The following is a 17,472-nucleotide window of genomic DNA, read 5'->3' as shown; positions in this document are numbered from 1 at the left end:
TTTAAATAGTTTTTTTAATTTGTTCTTTTCTAAGATTTTATTAAAAAATTAATTAATTATTTTTTAAAATACCATCTTCATTATTATCTTGCTCATAAATTGAGAAATTAAAAGTTTTTCTAATCAAATCTTTTTTTTGTTCGTAATAATTAGAGATTATTAGTAAAGACTGACATCATTTGACTTCATAGATTCTGATCAAAATTTTGATAATATCAAATATTCTTAATTCAATATCTAAATAAATTAGAACTAAATATTGTAATCTAATTTTATAAATTAAGAACTAAAACCCTTTGGCATTTTATAATAGCCATGAATAAAATACTAGCTTTATAAGTTAAAAGTAATTTTTTAATTGAAATTCAAAAATAAAATAATTTACATTTATTCAATTAATTTTCTAATTGTACTTTTTTTTTAAACTTTTTAGGAGGCAGTAATTAAAGCAAAATTAAAAATTTTTGAAAGTAGATGGGGATAATAAGAATTGTATTTCAAACATTTCTAAAATGTATTATTCTAGAAGAATAGTAAAATTCTGTAAAGTCGATGAAATATGACCCAATTAAAAATACATTCTAAACTTTGGAATAATTATGTAATTGATTTGATTAACCCAAAAATATTTTATCTTTTACAATTTATTAAAAAATATTTGATATGGGTTAGAAATTATAAAAAGAAACAATAAAAAGTTTAAGCTTTGAGAAGTAAATAGATTTAATATATTTTGTAAATATTTAATATCAGATAATGAAAAAAAAACTTATTAGTTTTATTTCAAAATAATTATGTTTTTTTTACTCTTTATGATTTTAAAAGTTTAGTACAATTTTATCAATTTTATAGAAAGAGCTTAATAAGAAAAAAAACTTTTAAAAATTTTAATAATCAAAGTGGTAAAAAATGACTTAGTAGATAGATAGATTATTGATAAAAATAACTTAACTAAAATAAAAAAAATTATTTAGCTATTTATTTGATATTTAAAAATAAATATTATGCTATTAAAATAATAATTTCTAAATATTCCTTTAATAAAATAAAACTCAAAAAACTAACATTAATATTTTTAAAAAAAATATTTATTTCAATCATACAAATCATAATAAATGTAATAAGGATTTACAATCATCTTAGGAAAAATTAATTTTTAATATGTAACCAGTTAAGAAATAGTAGATTACATTTATTATTTAATTTCAGTAACTAATTTGTAATATTTATTGTCAAAGTTTGTATGGAGACTTATTTCAATGTAGTGATTTATCCAAAATTTATATAAATCATATAACTGTTCGTCATTTTAAAAATTTAAATGAACACTTTATATTTATGATACCACTTTCTTTGTTTAAATGGCATCTAAAATTTATTATGTTTTCACTAGAAATTAAGCTTATACAATGTAATAATATTTATCGTTTTGTATCTTTTTCTTATTAAAATCTTTTCCTGTTATTTCTATACCTTCATACTCAAATAAAATATCTTTAATTATATTTATTCCATGAGTCTCTTAATTATAAAAATTATCAAATATTTAAATGTGTTTTATACTTTTATTTTTAATCTCCTTACTATTCTTATCTAGCTAAATAAACTCTTGAATAGAATCCAATTCTATAAATTCTTTATAAATATACTATCTTATTAATACATTAATTATACTTTAGTAAAGTAGGATTAAAAAACTTATTATCAGCATCACTAAAACGGTAACTTAAAATGAATATAACTGCTAATTATTAGTTTTTGTTTTAAAAACAATCCAAAATGCTATTAAAAGATATAGTTTAATCAAAGATTCAAAAATAATCATAGAATTATACATTTTATAGCCAGTTTTATTTAAAATGTTAATCACTTGATTCCTTTTCTTACTATATCTAAGCACAATATGTAGTAATTATTTGATAATGATTAAAATAAAAAAGATATATTTATCGCAAGCTTAGAAGTTATTTTTAAAACGGAGCCATAAATAATTTATTTGTAGAACAATAAGCACACAGTAAACTACTAAGACATAGTATTAAAAGTTATAATAATTCCATATATAGCAAAGGGACCAGAAAAAAGTAAAAAATTGAAAGTAAGAATATAAATATTAAAAAACCCATAGTTTTATCTTTGAGAAATTATCAATATTAAACTATTAAGCATCTATAAACATGATAAAAGCTACAGAAAATGGCCCTACGTATAGCAATACGAGAACAATTGAAATAAAAGCCACATTTAGAAGTGTATATTGGATTTTTAAAACCCAAACTAAACTCATTATGTACAAAGGAATGTTAAATAAGCATATAATTACACCTTACCCTATTATACCTTATTCTAAATACTTACTATGCCTGTTATAGTTAATCATGAAATAGAACTCCTCCAATTATACCAAATTAAGAATTAGTATTAAAAGGGATTCTAATTTCTTTGTATTTAGAGCACTTATTTCAATAGTCCAACTAAATATTCTTTCTATAACATAAAAGCTAACGAAGCTGTAGATGTAGCTTTTTTAATCTTACTTTTTTTATTTTAAGAATTAGAATTAGTAAAAAGGAAGTTTAACCAAAGAAGTTTACATTTATGTATTGATAAAAGAAATAGAATTGAATTCCTGTATTTAATTTAACTAAAGTGAATATTAGACCCTTAATTATATTTTTTTCCATTTTTATGTTTATCTTAAAGTTTAAATAATAATTGATTTGTTTGTTTTTTGTAAAAATAATTAATAATTTGTTTCAAATCAAAAAATATAAAGCAATTGGTTTGTTTTATGATTTTAGAATTATTAAAAACAGATTTAATTAATATAAAAACTGGTTCATAGAGACAAAAAAATTGAAAAAAATACTTAATAGATGCTTTAACTTAGTTGGTATATAATAGAAGATATTTTTTTAATGTTATTTATCTTAGTAAAAACAAATAACCAAAATTAAATAAAATTTTACTAAATTATAACTTCAATAAAAGATATTTTATAAATTAAAAGCAATAAATCAATTAATAAATTTGGAACTAAAACAATTTGGATTAATTGTTTTAATTTTAGTAGATAAATTAATATATTAAGATCTCATTTACCTACCTCTTTTCTTATGATAAAATTCTTTTGTAGTTTCAATTTTTAAGTTTTCAATAAATTGATTCTACATTTATTACCAGTTTTTAAATAATAAAAAATTATTAATTATTTTTTTATTGATTTTTAAAAAAATAAATTTAACTTTAGAAGGGATTTAAATATAACTTATTTTTTAATGTCAGAAGCCAGATTAAATCTAATATTATTAAATTTTCTTCAAATTTTTAAAATAATATTTACTATTTTACCCAGTAAGAGATAGAGTAAAATAAGAATATAGTGAATATTAATTTCCTACTATCGAAATAATTATCTGAGAATAGCAATATTTAAAAATTTAAATATTAAGAGATTTTAAAGTAAAAAATATTGAAGTGAATGAATTAAAATATTCTTTATTATCAACTTACTTTTCTACGAAATTTAAATTAATAAATTAGATAAGAAAAAAAATAATTCACCAATAAACCCAATTTAACTTTTGATCAGCCTACTTGTTATTATTTTTATTTTAAAAAAAACTATTTACATAAAAAACTTTGGTTAATTATTTATTCAATAAGTATATAGCATTCTTAAAATCTATATATGGAATAAAAAATAAATAGTACCTAAAGTTTTACATTGTTTAAACTGACGATCTTTTAAAAAGAAGTCTAAAAAATTTATATAGATTTTCTTTGTAATCAAACAAAGAGATTTAGTTTAGAGAATAAATAAAAAAAGAAACAAAAATTAATACGTTTTTGGTTTAATAAATAAATTTTTCTTAAAAATATGTTTTCATTCTTAGATTTATTTGGGATACCTGTTTAGATGATGCTCTCAAAAAATTAAAAGCATAAAACAGCTTTTGGAAGCTTAGTTACTATAATTATTGTTAGTATTGTTTGCATTTACTCATTTTATATTCTTGATTAGTGCTTTTAATATTCAAACCCAAATATTGTAAGTTAAGATTATTTAGTTTAGCAACCTGATGAAGTAGTCTTTGATTAAAAGAAATACACTTTAGCTATGGGTATATAGGATTAGAACTTAGCTCACTTTTTAGATGAGTCAATTTATTATTTAGAAGTTTAACTTTTGGAAACCACCAAAACTTATAATGAAACAACCAATTTATACGATCAAAAAACAGTAGCCGAATCAATAAAAATGGAACGTTGTACATTAGATCACTTTTAAGTAAATCAAACTGTAGATTACTTCAAATAGCTCAAGTTTAGTAATATCTACTGTTTTCCATTAAATTTCAAAATGAATTTAGCTGGTTAGTTTGGGGCTATGCAATATAAAAGGCTTTATATTTAAGTTAAAAGTTGTGAAATTAATTGCCAAAACTAAACTGTAATTCAATAAAAATTAAGTGATGTAGCCTTTTAGCTATATTATGTCAATTATATTATATCCCCTAATGATTTAAATAACCCATTTAAGCCAATAGGATAAAATACATTCTGGTAATCTGGTTATTCTTTGTTCAAAAACATTAATGTTTATTTTAGAAAAAATACAATAAGGACAGATTATGGTCTGATTAGCTAAGAGTTTTAGGATGATTATCGCATGATTTACAGTAATGATAGAGAAACTTTAATAAAAAAAACAGATAACAAGCTGTATGAAATATATATAGGTCTAGAGAAAAATAAGTAATCAGAATACATAAGAACTTACCTAAAATTATTTAGTGCTATTTCTTAAATCGGTGGTATCTATAATATATTTTTCCTTCTAGGTGCATTAATTTGTTTTCCAATTTAAAAGATATCGTTATATTACAAGCTGATAAAGAGCTTATATGATTTTAAAAAAAACAGAGAAGAAATCAGATTTTAATTTTTATCTGATCAAGACAGCATTTCAGGTGATAACCAATCTTTAAATTAGAAACTTATTTATCCAACATTTTAAAATATTCAATCGTTTAACTTAGAAAAAAAAATAATTGAAAACGATTATGCTATTTTAAATTCATTTAAAGCCTCCAGTAATAAAAAATAAAAAATAAACATTCCTTATGTAAGTAAGAATAAAATTAAGCATAAAATTCAACTTGAAAATTCTGAAGTCACTATTTAACAGCCTCATTCGTGTCTAATAAATGCATTAAATATTGAAGGTTTTTAGGAAAAAAATTGTAATTTAAGATAAAAATAATATTAACAATAATAAAAATTCATAAAAGAAAATCAATAAAATATAAATTATTCTTCATCTATTAAATATTAATTAGAACGTATTTTTGCTTTTTTGTTTTAATCATCTCCCAATATTTCATTTAGTATTTTTAAAATGGTGAAATCTTAAATTCAAAGAAAAATAAATTTAGAAAATCCTTACTCCAAAATGATAAACTTAAGTATAGAAAGTCTAAAAGAATAACTTGATTTAAGCAGTATCTTAAAAAAAATACAAGATATAGAAAAGCTTAAATATTTATTGCTAAATCAAAATCAAATTAAGCTTTTTGATAGTATTTCTAAACAGACTTTATATCTCTCAGACTTTAATAATAAAAACAACGAATCAGATTAAAAGAATAATAATGATAAGAGAATAATAGGATGTGAATCTTTAAGTTAATAAGAATAAAATTAATTTCACTAATAATTTTTCTCACAAGATAAACCAAAAGATGAAAAATAAATTGGAAAAGAAGCCAAAGAAGCTTTTAAATAAATTTATCAAAATGGATAGCCTATTTCTATAGTTGATAAAAAACTTTTATAATTGTTAACTTTTGGGAAAATTAACTATGATAAAGAAGGAGACATAAATTAATCTAATAAAAACACTTATAACACTCACTAAACCTTTTTATTCGATCCTTAAGTTATTGATACTAATTTAGAAATATAAAGATAAAATATTAGCTTAAATAATGAGGGTAAATTTAGCCAAATTATGTTTTTAAAATGATAAACATTAAAAAAAGTTTATTTTATATATTTGAGTAGTCCTCCCATATAATAGATATCCGCAATCCTGTGTCAGTTGGATAAAAAAATTCTTTGACATACAGGGGAAATACTTTAAAATATTTGTAAATTTGACAATATGGATTACTATTTTACTGAAGTAGCATTCTTATTATCGTTTGTATGAATAATTTATAAAAAATGATGACTGTTGTTTTATAGTGAAAAGTTTACCAATTTATTGGAGAGAATTTCTCATAAACTAAAAAATGATAAATATTAATTATAAGAAAATAGAAAGAAATTTTATAATTTTAAATTCTAAAAATGATATATTAATTTAATAAATAGTTGATTTAAGATTTAAATGAAATATCTATGAATAATTTATTAAATAAATATTTAGTTACAATAATATTCTAATATTTATATGATACTATTTGCAAAATCTTCAGATGAGTTTTTTAGATATAATAAAAATTAATTTTATTTTATCAAAAACTCATAATTAATTATTAATTTTAAGCTTAATTTAATTAATAAAATCAAAATTAATTATATTATTTACTATTTTTTATTTAAAGAAAATAATTTCACTAAAGTAACCTAATATTTAAAAAATTAAAATAAATTTAAACCTTTTAATAATTTAATTTTTAGTAGAATTTTAATATTTAGTAATCATATTTTATATAAATATGCTTGCTCTCTTTAAATATCTTCATTTGTAAATTAAGAAAAAATATAATGTTTATTATAATAAAAAAATTATTTCACAAAATCTATGTTTTTATGAAAATTTATGTTTATTTATTTATTTATTTATTTTGTATTTGCTTCTGAAGCTGAACTCAACTAGAACTAAGATTTTATTAGGTTAAAGTAAATCTAAGTAGTTTCCAGCGATATAACTATATGTATAAGTATATAATTAAGGTTATACATTTTGTTAAAATTAAGAGCAAATTTATTTTTTAGGATAATTACATTATCTTTAATTCATAATTTATCCAATTTAAGTATTTTTAATTTAGCGAAAATTTAGAATATTTAATGACATAATATTAATTTTTAATTAAAAATATTTATATTAATAAAAGAAAACACTCTCAATATATTTAGCTTTAATTTTTATAAACAAATTTTAAGCGTATTTTAAAAAGTGCATACATACATAAGTAATTAATTAAATAATTTATCAGAAAAATACATTTTTAATAATCAAGTGCTTGTTTTTTGAAAAAATACAATTAACCATAAGGAATTATTTAATTAATTTTCTGGTGGATTAAGAAAATATAAAATATAAAAAAAATAAATGGAAAATTCAATAAATTAAATGGATAATTATTTAAAATTAACTTTCAAAAAACAAAATATTAATGATTATAAAGTAGTAAATGTTGAAATAAATGAATTAAATATTTTATATATCTTGATTACTTATTCAATAAAATCAAATTTATATTTTAGATTAGCGAAAAAATATTTCTCCAGTAAATCCAATTTTTTACTTTTAATTAGCATAATTTTTCATTATTATTCTTGTTTTACATAAAATTATTTACATAAAAATTGTGGCTAATTTATAGTTTATACAAAATGTATATCAAATTTTTTAAATTTTTGTAAGGAGTAAAAATAAATAAATAAATAGTACCTAAAGATTACATTATTTAAATTAATATCTTCAAAATGAAGTTCTATAAATTTAAATAGATTTTCTTTCCAATCAAATAAAGACATTTAGTTTAGAAAACAAATAAAAAAAATAAAATTAAAATTAATACAATATTTACTTTTTTTAAATAAATTTTTTAAAGAAATGCTATCATTTTTGGATATCTTTGGGATACCTATTTAGATGAGGCTCTCGAAAAATTAAAAGCATAAAACAGCTTTTGGAAGCTTAATTACTGTAATTATAGTTAGTGTCGTGAGCGTTTACTCATTTTACATTCTTAATTAGTGCTTTTAATATTCAAACCCAAATATTGTAAGTTAAGATTATATAGTTTAGCAACCTGATGAAGTAGTCTTTGATTAATAGCAATATACTATAGCAATGGGAATTTAGGATTAGAACTTAGTTCACTTTTTAGATGAGTCTATTTATTATTTAGAAGTTTAAATTTTGGAAACTACCAAAATTTATAACAAAACAACCAATTTATATGATCAAATAACAGTAGCTGAATCAATAAAAATGGAACCTTGTACATTAGACCACTTCCAAGTAAATCAAACTATAGATTACTTCAGCTCACTAAAGTTTAATAATATCTATTGCTTCCCATTAAATTAAAAAATAAATTTAGCAGGTCAGTTTGGGGCTATGCAATATAAAAGGCTTTATATTTAAGTTAAAAGTTGTGAAATTAATTGCCAAAACTAAACTGTAATTCAATAAAAATTAAGTGATGTAGCCTTTTAGCTATATTATGTCAATTATATTATATCCCCTAATGATTTAAATAACCCATTTAAGCCAATAGGATAAAATACATTCTGGTAATCTGGTTATTCTTTGTTCAAAAACATTAATGTTTATTTTAGGAAAAATACAATAAGGACAGATTATGGTCTGATTAGCTAAGAGTTCTAGGATGATTATCGCATGATTTACAGTAATGATAGAGAAACTTTAATAACAAAAACAGATAACAAGCTGTATGAAATATATATAGGTCTAGAGAAAAATAAGTAATCAGAATACATAAGAACTTACCTAAAATTATTTAGTGCTATTTCTTAAATCGGTGGTGTCTATAATGTATTTTTCCTTCTAGGTGCATTAATTTGTTTTCCAATTTAAAGAATATCACTATATTACAAGCTGCTGAATAGCTTATTCGATTTTAAAGAAAATAGAGAAGAAATAAGATTCTAATTTTTATCAAATAGAGACAGCATTTCAGGTGAGAGCAAAGCTTTACACTAGAAACTTATTTCTCCAAGCTCTTAAAACACAAAATCAATTAATTTAGAAAAAGAAATTTTCGAAAAAGATTATGCTATATAAAATTCGATATAAACTTCCACTAATAAAAAATCAAAAATAAACATTCCATATGTAAGTAAAAATGGAATAAAACATAAAATGTAACTTGAAAGTGCTGAAATCACTATTTAACAACCTCCCCACTCTTATCTATTAAATACTTTAAGTGTTGAAGATTTTTAGGAAAAAAATTTAAGATAAAAATAACATTAGCAATAATTATAATAATCGATAAAAGAAAATTAATAAAGACTAAATGATTCTTTATCTATCAAATATTATATAGAACGAATTTTTGATTATTTATTTTAATCATCTCCAAAAATTTCATTTAATATTTTTAAAATGGTGAAGTCTTAAATTCAAAAATCTATGAATTTAGAAAAACCTTACTCTAAAATGATAAACTCAAGTATAGACAGACTACAAGAATAGCTTGATTTAAGCTATATCTTAAAAAAAATTTAAGATATAGAAAAGCTAAAATATTTATTACTGAATCAAAATCAAATTAAGCTTTTTGATAGCATTTCTAAACAGGCTTTCTATCTCTCAGACTTTAATAATAAAAGCAATAATGAACCAGGTTAAAATAATAATAACGACAAGGGAATTACAAGATGTGAGTCTTTAAACTAATAAGAATAAAATTAATTTAACCAGTAATTTTTCTTACAAGATAAGCCAAAGAATGAAAACTAAATTGGAAGATAGGCTTAAGATGCTTTTAAATAAATTTATCAAAATGGCTAATCTATTTCTATAATTGATAAAAAGCTTTTATAATTGTTAACCTCTGGAATAACTAACTTTGATAAAGAGGGAGACATAAATCAATCTATTAAAAACAATTATAACACCCATTAAACTTTTTTATTAGATCCTTAAATTATTGATACTAATTTAGAAATATAAAGATAAAATAATAATTTAAATAATGAGGTTAAATTTAGTCAAGTTATGTTTTTAAAATAATAAACATCATCTGAAAAAGATGTTTAAATTATTTAGCTGAGTAGTCCTCCCTAAAGCTATAAAATTCATTGAATAATTATTAAGCTTCAAGTCATTACTAAAAAAATAAAAATTTATATAATTTATCTTCCACTTACTCATAGTAAGTTTAGTTATTTACTAAAAATTTTATTTATTTATTTAATTATAAGTTATCAAATAAGAAATCAAAAATAAATTATTTATCACCTATAATTTTATTAAAGAGATTCGTCTTTATCTTTATTGTGTTTAAATTGTATTTTTGGAGATGAAGTTAAATACTCCATTAATACAAAGTAAAATATAATATTAAACCCTTACTTTTATATCAATTTCTTTTATATTTTCTTAGTCTTTGTATAAAGTATTGAATAAATAATTTATTTATTTAAAAATTTGTAAAATATTAATCATGCCAAATAAATAAACAGCTTAATTAAGGTTAAATATTTTATTTTGCTAGTTTCAAATTTAATAAATAAAATTAGCTATAAAAAATTTCTAAATAAAAAAAGAGGTAATTTAATATACTTATAATGTAATTCAGTAAATTTCATTGCTAATCTAATTCATACTGATATTTATGTAAATATACTGTAATCCCCTATAGTCTAGCAGGTTAGGATAGAAGGTTTTCACCCTTCAGACCCGGGTTCAAGTCCCGGTGGGGGAATTATTTTTATTTTTTTCAAAATTTAGTTTTTATTTAAAAAAACTATTTATTATCGAAATGTATGTTAAAACATATTTTATGAAAATTAACAACAATAATTATTTTTTATAAATTAATATGTACAAATTATATCAACAAAAATATTAAAGAAAGTATATTGATAATTAAATAAAGAGCTACATAGTTTTTATTTTATAAAGTTAAATTAATATTTAAAATATCATAAAAGTTTAATGGATTATTTAGTAAGTAATTCTATAAGTTCTAAAATTTAATAGATTTTAAAAATTAAAAGGATATAACATTGTTAATAATAAAGTAAGAATTTATTTCTAGCCAAAAAAATTAATGTATTATAAAATATTTAGAAACAAAAAATATTTATTTTTTTATCAATAAACAATTACAAATTATTAATAAAAATTTATAAAATATGCCGATTTTATATTAAAACTAAATAATCAAATTTAGGAATTTATTTCTAAAGTTATAGAAAATCAGAGAGTGGAAGGCTTTAATAGAGGGCAAGTTTCAGTGTATAAGTTGTAATTTAATGGAGAAAGCAAAGATCCTTCAAGGAAAGATATTTCTTCTTTAGGAGTTTTCCAGCAAATTTCTTTCCATTTAAATTGGGTAATTTTTTCTTTAATGTTCTTAATGTTGCACTTAATGTAAGAATAGAATGCACCGATTTTGTACTCAAAAGGTATGAGATGTGCATCTACACTTAATAAAGCTTATAAATTAGATCTGTCTAATTGCAACAAGAAGTCTAAATAAACATTAGCAACAGAACCTTTAGCAAATACACCACCTTCAGCTACCTTCCAAACTGAAATAGAACCTTCAACTCCGAGAGTAGGCTTAGCAAAAGGATGGAATTAAAGAGTGCAGAGACCTTACTCATCCTTAGAAGTATCAAAAGACCAGCCATAATAAAGTTCAATACTAGCGGTGATTGGAATATTTAATACACCACCTAACAAAGGATAGACAACCTAGAAAACAGTCTTTTTTAAAGTACCCTTATCGCTAGAGTTCTTGGCTTCGCAAGCATACCAAGGATGATCAACACGCTTGCCATAAACGTTGAAGACCTTTTAACCGTTTAGGTAGATAGCTGATTGAATTAAAGAGTAGTTTTCGTAATTCAAATATTCAATTGTTAAACCAAGGGTATTACCAACAATTTATTTACGGAAAACATCAAACTTTTTGTCAATCAAAGGAACTTCAGTACCTTCACCGAGTAATTAATTGTTTTCGCCTTGGTTATTCTTATTTTTGATTATCTTTAATTTACCACCAGTTTCTTCAAGATTTACTAATTCGAAAGAGTCGCTGTTGTCATAATTCTTAATTTCTTCTATCAAGGTTTGGTTATATCCAGTGCTGATTAATTAGAAGTTTGATTCAATTCTTGTGAAAGCTTGACCAATAAGCTCTTCGTATTCTGTAGAGTTATTAATTGGGATGGAGTTATCAGCTGAAAGTAAAAATTCATCATGAGAATGAGTAATGTTAAAAACCATAACTTCAGTGTTTTATTCAACCTTACCATCACGAACGAGGAAGTTAGATTCGAATGTAATATCAGGGATTTTTCCTCCTAAGTTGTAAGCGAAATTGACGAAACTTTCAGAATTGTAAGATTTGCTTAAAATGATATCTCCTTAAGGTAAAGAATTGAAAGTGTATTAGGGATTAATTTAACCAAGATATGTGTCTTCGATAATTTATTGGATGGATTCTTCTTAGCTAGAACGTAATAAACTATTAGAAGAAGAGCTGTTTTCAAAGTAAAGGGTAGAGTTTAATTAAGGGAAATATTATTCAATCAATCTCTCTGTTAAACGAATAGCAATTTGAGAGACATTGTTTCCTTTAGGTTATTCCAATTTCAACAGAGTACCATCAGTAGAAATAGTGGCTTTGAAAATGAGGGAAATTTCATTATTGAAAACTTCAGCAAAGGAGTCTTCATCGGGTATAAGATTTCCTTGGGGATTGAACTAAGAGAGAGATTAAAGGTCTCTGTAAACAATATGAGCAATAATTTTATTATCACCGTTATTGTATGCGACTATATCTTAGGTAGATGAGTAGACAGTGCATTATTCTTAAATAACTGGTTAGTGTTCAGCCTTTTGACTGGTGCAGACAGTCATGTTTCTTTGTGATGTGATGACAAGTTCATTAGATTTTTCGCTAAGATAGACCATATTGTTGATTACCAAGCTATTAGAATTTTCAGATTATGAAAACAAAGCAATTGTTCCAAGCATACCAACTATAACAATAGCTAAGAGAGCTACACGAGTTATAGTTCTCTTTCTGTTTTGATTTTATTACTCAGTATCAATAATGAAATAGTTATTCATTTTAGTGCTTCGTTTTTTTTTATTTTACAATTTTTAATTAAAAATATTATTATGAATAATTTAGAAAAGCTTATATCTATTTGTTGTTCAGATTTTTTTAATTATACCTATAACTCAATTTACTGTCTCAGATAATATTTAATTTTTAAAGAGTTTGAGTACGTGATGAGTAAATTAATAAATTTTTTGAATTAAAAAAGCCAGAAAAATTAAAAGCTCAAAGGCTAAATAAAATCGCTATTAAATCATTTGATAATTAATTAATTAGAAAAATTGTAAAATAAAATAAAAAAGTAATGATTCAATTATTTTCAAATTAATTAGACATATTACAGAGACTATTATAACTAATTTTAGATTAAATTTAGCTTTTATTCTAATAAATTGATACATAAATTCTAAATAAATTAATTATTTTAACAAAAATTTGTGTGAAATTGAAGAATCAAAAATAAAGCTAGGCTAATTTATTGAAAGTTAGTAATTAGATATTTTTGAGTTGATTCTTGACAATCTAATATATATTTATATTCACATGCATTCTCTAAAACAGTAAATAGTTTTTTATTTACAAATTTTTTTATTTATACAAAAAAATTTTTTAACAAATTTAAACTAAAATAAAAATTATTTATCTATTTCTAAAATATTTTTATTCTTCTTTTGATAAAAAATAAAAATATGTATGAAATTTTCGACTATATTCTCTAAAATAAATGAGATTTTTAGAAATATTAGAAATTTCTATTGATGATTATGATAGTTTTGTATTTAATTCAAAGTTATTTGGCTGGCTAATATGATGAAAGGCTCACAGATTGAAGCGATGAGCTGATAACTTGCATTTACTATATTTCGAATTATTTATCTTTAAGATTTTTGAGGAATTTTATTTTCAGCAATGTTTTTATTTTATGATGTTTTCCATCAGAGTAGTTTTGGTTACACTCGGGACTCTCTATCCGTTCTACCTAAATAATATTTAAAGCATATTGAATTAAATTGATTATATTAGTTAAGTATATATATTACCAATTTTTTTGTTAAGACAGAATCTTTATTGAATTTGATAACTAGCTATTTGATGAGAGTAATATTTATTAGCAGAGGTACATAAGAATAGTTGAAATAACTAATCTTATCAAGGACTTTTTGAATATGCTAGTAATTAACTTTGTCACTAAATTATAAACAAATTAAGCACTCTACATAGCCTATTTTAAATGAAAAATTAAAATATTAATTCAAATGCTGCTTAAAATTACATTTTTAGTGGTATAGTGAAGTAGCTAACATAGAGTTTATACTCTCTTTGGTAAATATTTCTTGGTTTTTATATTTCTGTAAGAAATTTTAATTCATCAAACTGATCAACATCCTAATTAATTTATTTTACAGTTAAAATAAATTTAATTTTAATATTTTTGAATGAATACCTTAATGATTTGGAAAAGTTTCCACTTAAATAATAATATCTTATTTTCTCAAGAGCATATTTTTTGTAACTTTTATATTAGTTTTGTTCCTTTTTACCCAGAAATAATAATTTGTTTTCTAAGGTTTGATCTTCTAGATCTACTCCTTTATTGTTATTAGAGCTTGTTTGTTCACTATTGTACTATTTAAGCATCTTTTTTTCTTACTTAAATATTTGGCTCAGCAAAAATTCAAAAGCCTCTTCTTCAAAGTTTTTTCTTTATAAAATATTTTGAGCATAAGAATAATTTTTTATTTAATAATTGCTTACACCGAAAACTGAGGCGCTAATGAATTAATCATTAAATACTCTTCAAAATCTTCAAATTTGAGAGAAAAGGTTGAAGTATAGTTAAAAAAATCATACTCAGTTTAGAGATAAACTTCTTCTTGTGCTAAGATTTATCCAATTTAATTAAGATTAAACTAATACTTATAAATTTGATGAGATGGACTGTTTGTCAATCTTTTTTTATTTTAAGTATGAAATGCCTTTTCAAGGAAATAACGTGTCCAATAAGTAAATATGACTGCTTTTATTAATTACAGACAAGTATAGTTATTAGTAATTTAAATAAACTAAGCTATTTAAGACTTTTTAGTCAAATTAAATTGGTATAAAATATTCCATAGCATAAAAACATTTTTGAGAATGTCATCGTTTTTAGGCTATTCGAAATTCAATGACAATTGAGAGGTATCTTTTTAATTTTTCTTATAAATAGCTGCTAATCTTAAATAGAAAATATTTTTCAGCATAATTAAAGTGTACACTGAATATATTTCTTAATAATTTTTTAGTCCTGCTATCCCCTCTTTTTTTTCATTTCTTTCTTTTATGTTTAAAAAATTTTGAAATTTTTAATAAATATAAAAAGAATTAATTTTTTACCATAGCCTTCTGGCTTACTTAAATTATCATAAATAACTCCTAAGTTAAGCTAATTTTATGAACAATAATTTTTGAGTATATTTTCTATACTCAGAATAACATATTGAATATTATCTTCGAATTTCTAAACTTTAGCTAGAGTCATGAAAAATGCAAAAATGCTACTTGGGATAGGTATTCCCTTTTGTTTTATAATATCTTCACATTATAGAATATAATTTTCAATAGTGTTTTATTGAGACCCTTCAGTTTAAATTTATATTGTAATTAAATTTAAGCTGAGATTAGTATCACTTGAAAATTCTCTATATAGTAGCTCATGAAACTCTTTTTAGTTTTTTAGATCAATATTATTCTGATGGTTTAAATTTTACTGGAGAAGACTGTCAGCAATTTTCACTTATTCGTTCTCTACAAGTGCAGTAAATGAGTTATAAAAATCCTATTCAATTAAGCGATATTCTTCTTCATTCTAGCTTCTAAGTCTACTATACTATAGATTATTCTATTCTTCAATATCTTGACTCATTATTTTACAAATACTATTTTTCCTAGAGTTTCTTATAAATTCACCTGCTTCTTCTTAAAATGATTCTTTTCTTGAGTGTATTTCTATATCAGCTTCTGTTTCTTATTACAAATCATCATTATTAATAATCCCGCTTTCTTATTAACTTAATTTCTATCTAATTTTTTATAAACTAGATTTTCCTTGCTTTGCTCCTTCATCATCTCCTTCTTCTAAAATATCTTATGGTTATTATATTTATTCATCTGATATATTATCCTCCTATTCCATTTACTATTTTTTCAAAACATTCTCTTATTTAACTTATTAACAAATATCTTTGATGCCTTCATAAATATCTTTCTTAAAAAAGGAAGTAATTTCATGATTGTATGAAACTTATTCTTCTTCTTACATAGCTTCATTTGTATCTTAATCAAGTAGTTATAACTCAATTTTGTTTACATAGTACTCAGCCTGTTCATAATTTTCTTAGACAAAATAATAGTAGCAAATAGCATAGAGTGATTCAAGGATTCCTTACTTGCTTAGCACCTTAAAAAGAAACAAAATTAAATAAAAATAAATTAATTTTAAATTAAATTACCTAAGATTCATTTTGAATTATATTGCTTAACTAGCTAACGTTTTCTTCATTATTTTCTTCTTGGGTAGTTTTATGTGAGCTTAGTTAACCCTCTAGATTAAAATGAATAAAATATACTAACTTTTAGCAAAGAATCTATTTTCTAATATTATTTTTAAAATAAAATCTTGATATAATTAAAATGTTAAATTTTTACTCTCTTGCTTAATCATTTTTAGACTTTGCATATAAAATTAATGAATCAAAATAAAGTTCATCAAAGTCTCTTATTTTTTCATTTTCCAAATATTTTCTTATATTTAATGTATGTTAGTAAGAAATCTAGTAATAAAATTAAAATATGTTTTATTTAATTATCAGTTTAACTTTTTAAAAAATAAATTTTTACGATCACTAAAAAATGCAGCAGTCTTTTTAGTTTTTTTTATTTTTCCACCAAAGGAACCAGTTTTAAAGAATTAAAAGTATTATGAGTATTCTAATCATTATTCTAAAATGAATAATCGCTCAATACATTCTACTAACTTTGTTATTATTGCTGTTTATAAATGGAATCTTCTCTAAGATAAAATTAGTTGAACTAATGCAGATAGCATAGAAAAATTTGATCGATTTTATCATATTCCCTTTCTTCTTTCAGTAGCTAAATCTTTTAAAAATGAATATTAATTGACTAAAAACTACAAAAATCGTGCTTATTTTGAATTTATATATTTTTAAACAAATTTTTAATAGTATGTAAAAATATAAATTATTTTAAAAGCCATACATAATGGGTGAGTAATGCAGGCTTTAAAGAAAACTCATGATATGTATAATAATCATATTTCTCGATAAGAGAGAGTCTCTATTATCTTTAATCTTCAATTTCCATAATTATTAATATATATTTTATATATATAAATTCGCGC

The 17,472-nt window shown here is 21.9% G+C and overlaps 5 protein-coding genes across 5 annotated transcripts; 2 read left to right on the top strand and 3 right to left on the bottom strand. All coding sequences in view use genetic code 6, as the record gives it.

Annotated features, from left to right (window-relative positions):
• Positions 1-1,093: 1,093 nt before the first annotated feature.
• Positions 1,094-2,684, bottom strand: TTHERM_001001331 (transmembrane protein, putative; the record flags this gene model as incomplete). Its single annotated transcript, XM_012800946.1, has 2 exons — positions 1,094-2,536; positions 2,595-2,684. 2 exons carry the CDS (start codon positions 2,682-2,684, stop codon positions 1,094-1,096), a joined length of 1,533 nt encoding a protein of 510 aa, XP_012656400.1.
• A 1,196-nt stretch (positions 2,685-3,880) lies between these two features.
• TTHERM_01001330 (transmembrane protein, putative) lies at positions 3,881-6,028 on the top strand (the record flags this gene model as incomplete). Its single annotated transcript, XM_001027482.1, has 1 exon — positions 3,881-6,028. The coding sequence occupies one exon, from the start codon at positions 3,881-3,883 to the stop codon at positions 6,026-6,028; it is 2,148 nt and encodes a 715-aa protein (XP_001027482.1).
• A 1,824-nt stretch (positions 6,029-7,852) lies between these two features.
• TTHERM_01001320 (transmembrane protein, putative) lies at positions 7,853-10,075 on the top strand (the record flags this gene model as incomplete). Its single annotated transcript, XM_001027481.2, has 1 exon — positions 7,853-10,075. The coding sequence occupies one exon, from the start codon at positions 7,853-7,855 to the stop codon at positions 10,073-10,075; it is 2,223 nt and encodes a 740-aa protein (XP_001027481.2).
• Positions 10,076-11,194: 1,119 nt separating this feature from the next.
• TTHERM_01001300 (transmembrane protein, putative) lies at positions 11,195-13,078 on the bottom strand (the record flags this gene model as incomplete). Its single annotated transcript, XM_001027480.1, has 1 exon — positions 11,195-13,078. The coding sequence occupies one exon, from the start codon at positions 13,076-13,078 to the stop codon at positions 11,195-11,197; it is 1,884 nt and encodes a 627-aa protein (XP_001027480.1).
• A 776-nt stretch (positions 13,079-13,854) lies between these two features.
• TTHERM_01001290 (hypothetical protein) lies at positions 13,855-17,471 on the bottom strand (the record flags this gene model as incomplete). The annotated part of the gene is made up of 10 exons (XM_001027479.2): positions 17,331-17,471; positions 16,950-17,210; positions 16,758-16,882; positions 16,562-16,703; positions 15,447-16,509; positions 14,826-15,387; positions 14,515-14,772; positions 14,344-14,456; positions 14,111-14,292; positions 13,855-14,049 (listed from the first exon to the last, which is right to left on the bottom strand). Exons 1-10 carry the CDS (start codon positions 17,433-17,435, stop codon positions 13,855-13,857), a joined length of 3,006 nt encoding a protein of 1,001 aa, XP_001027479.2. The 5' UTR covers positions 17,436-17,471.
• Between the last annotated feature and the right edge of the window lies 1 nt (position 17,472).

The sequence above is a fragment of the Tetrahymena thermophila genome, assembly GCF_000189635.1.
Source record: "Tetrahymena thermophila SB210 genomic scaffold scf_8253886, whole genome shotgun sequence".
NCBI classification, from domain to species: domain Eukaryota; phylum Ciliophora; class Oligohymenophorea; order Hymenostomatida; family Tetrahymenidae; genus Tetrahymena; species Tetrahymena thermophila.
The sequence above is the reverse complement of the archived record's forward strand: the minus strand, read 5'-3'. Positions and strand labels throughout refer to the sequence as shown.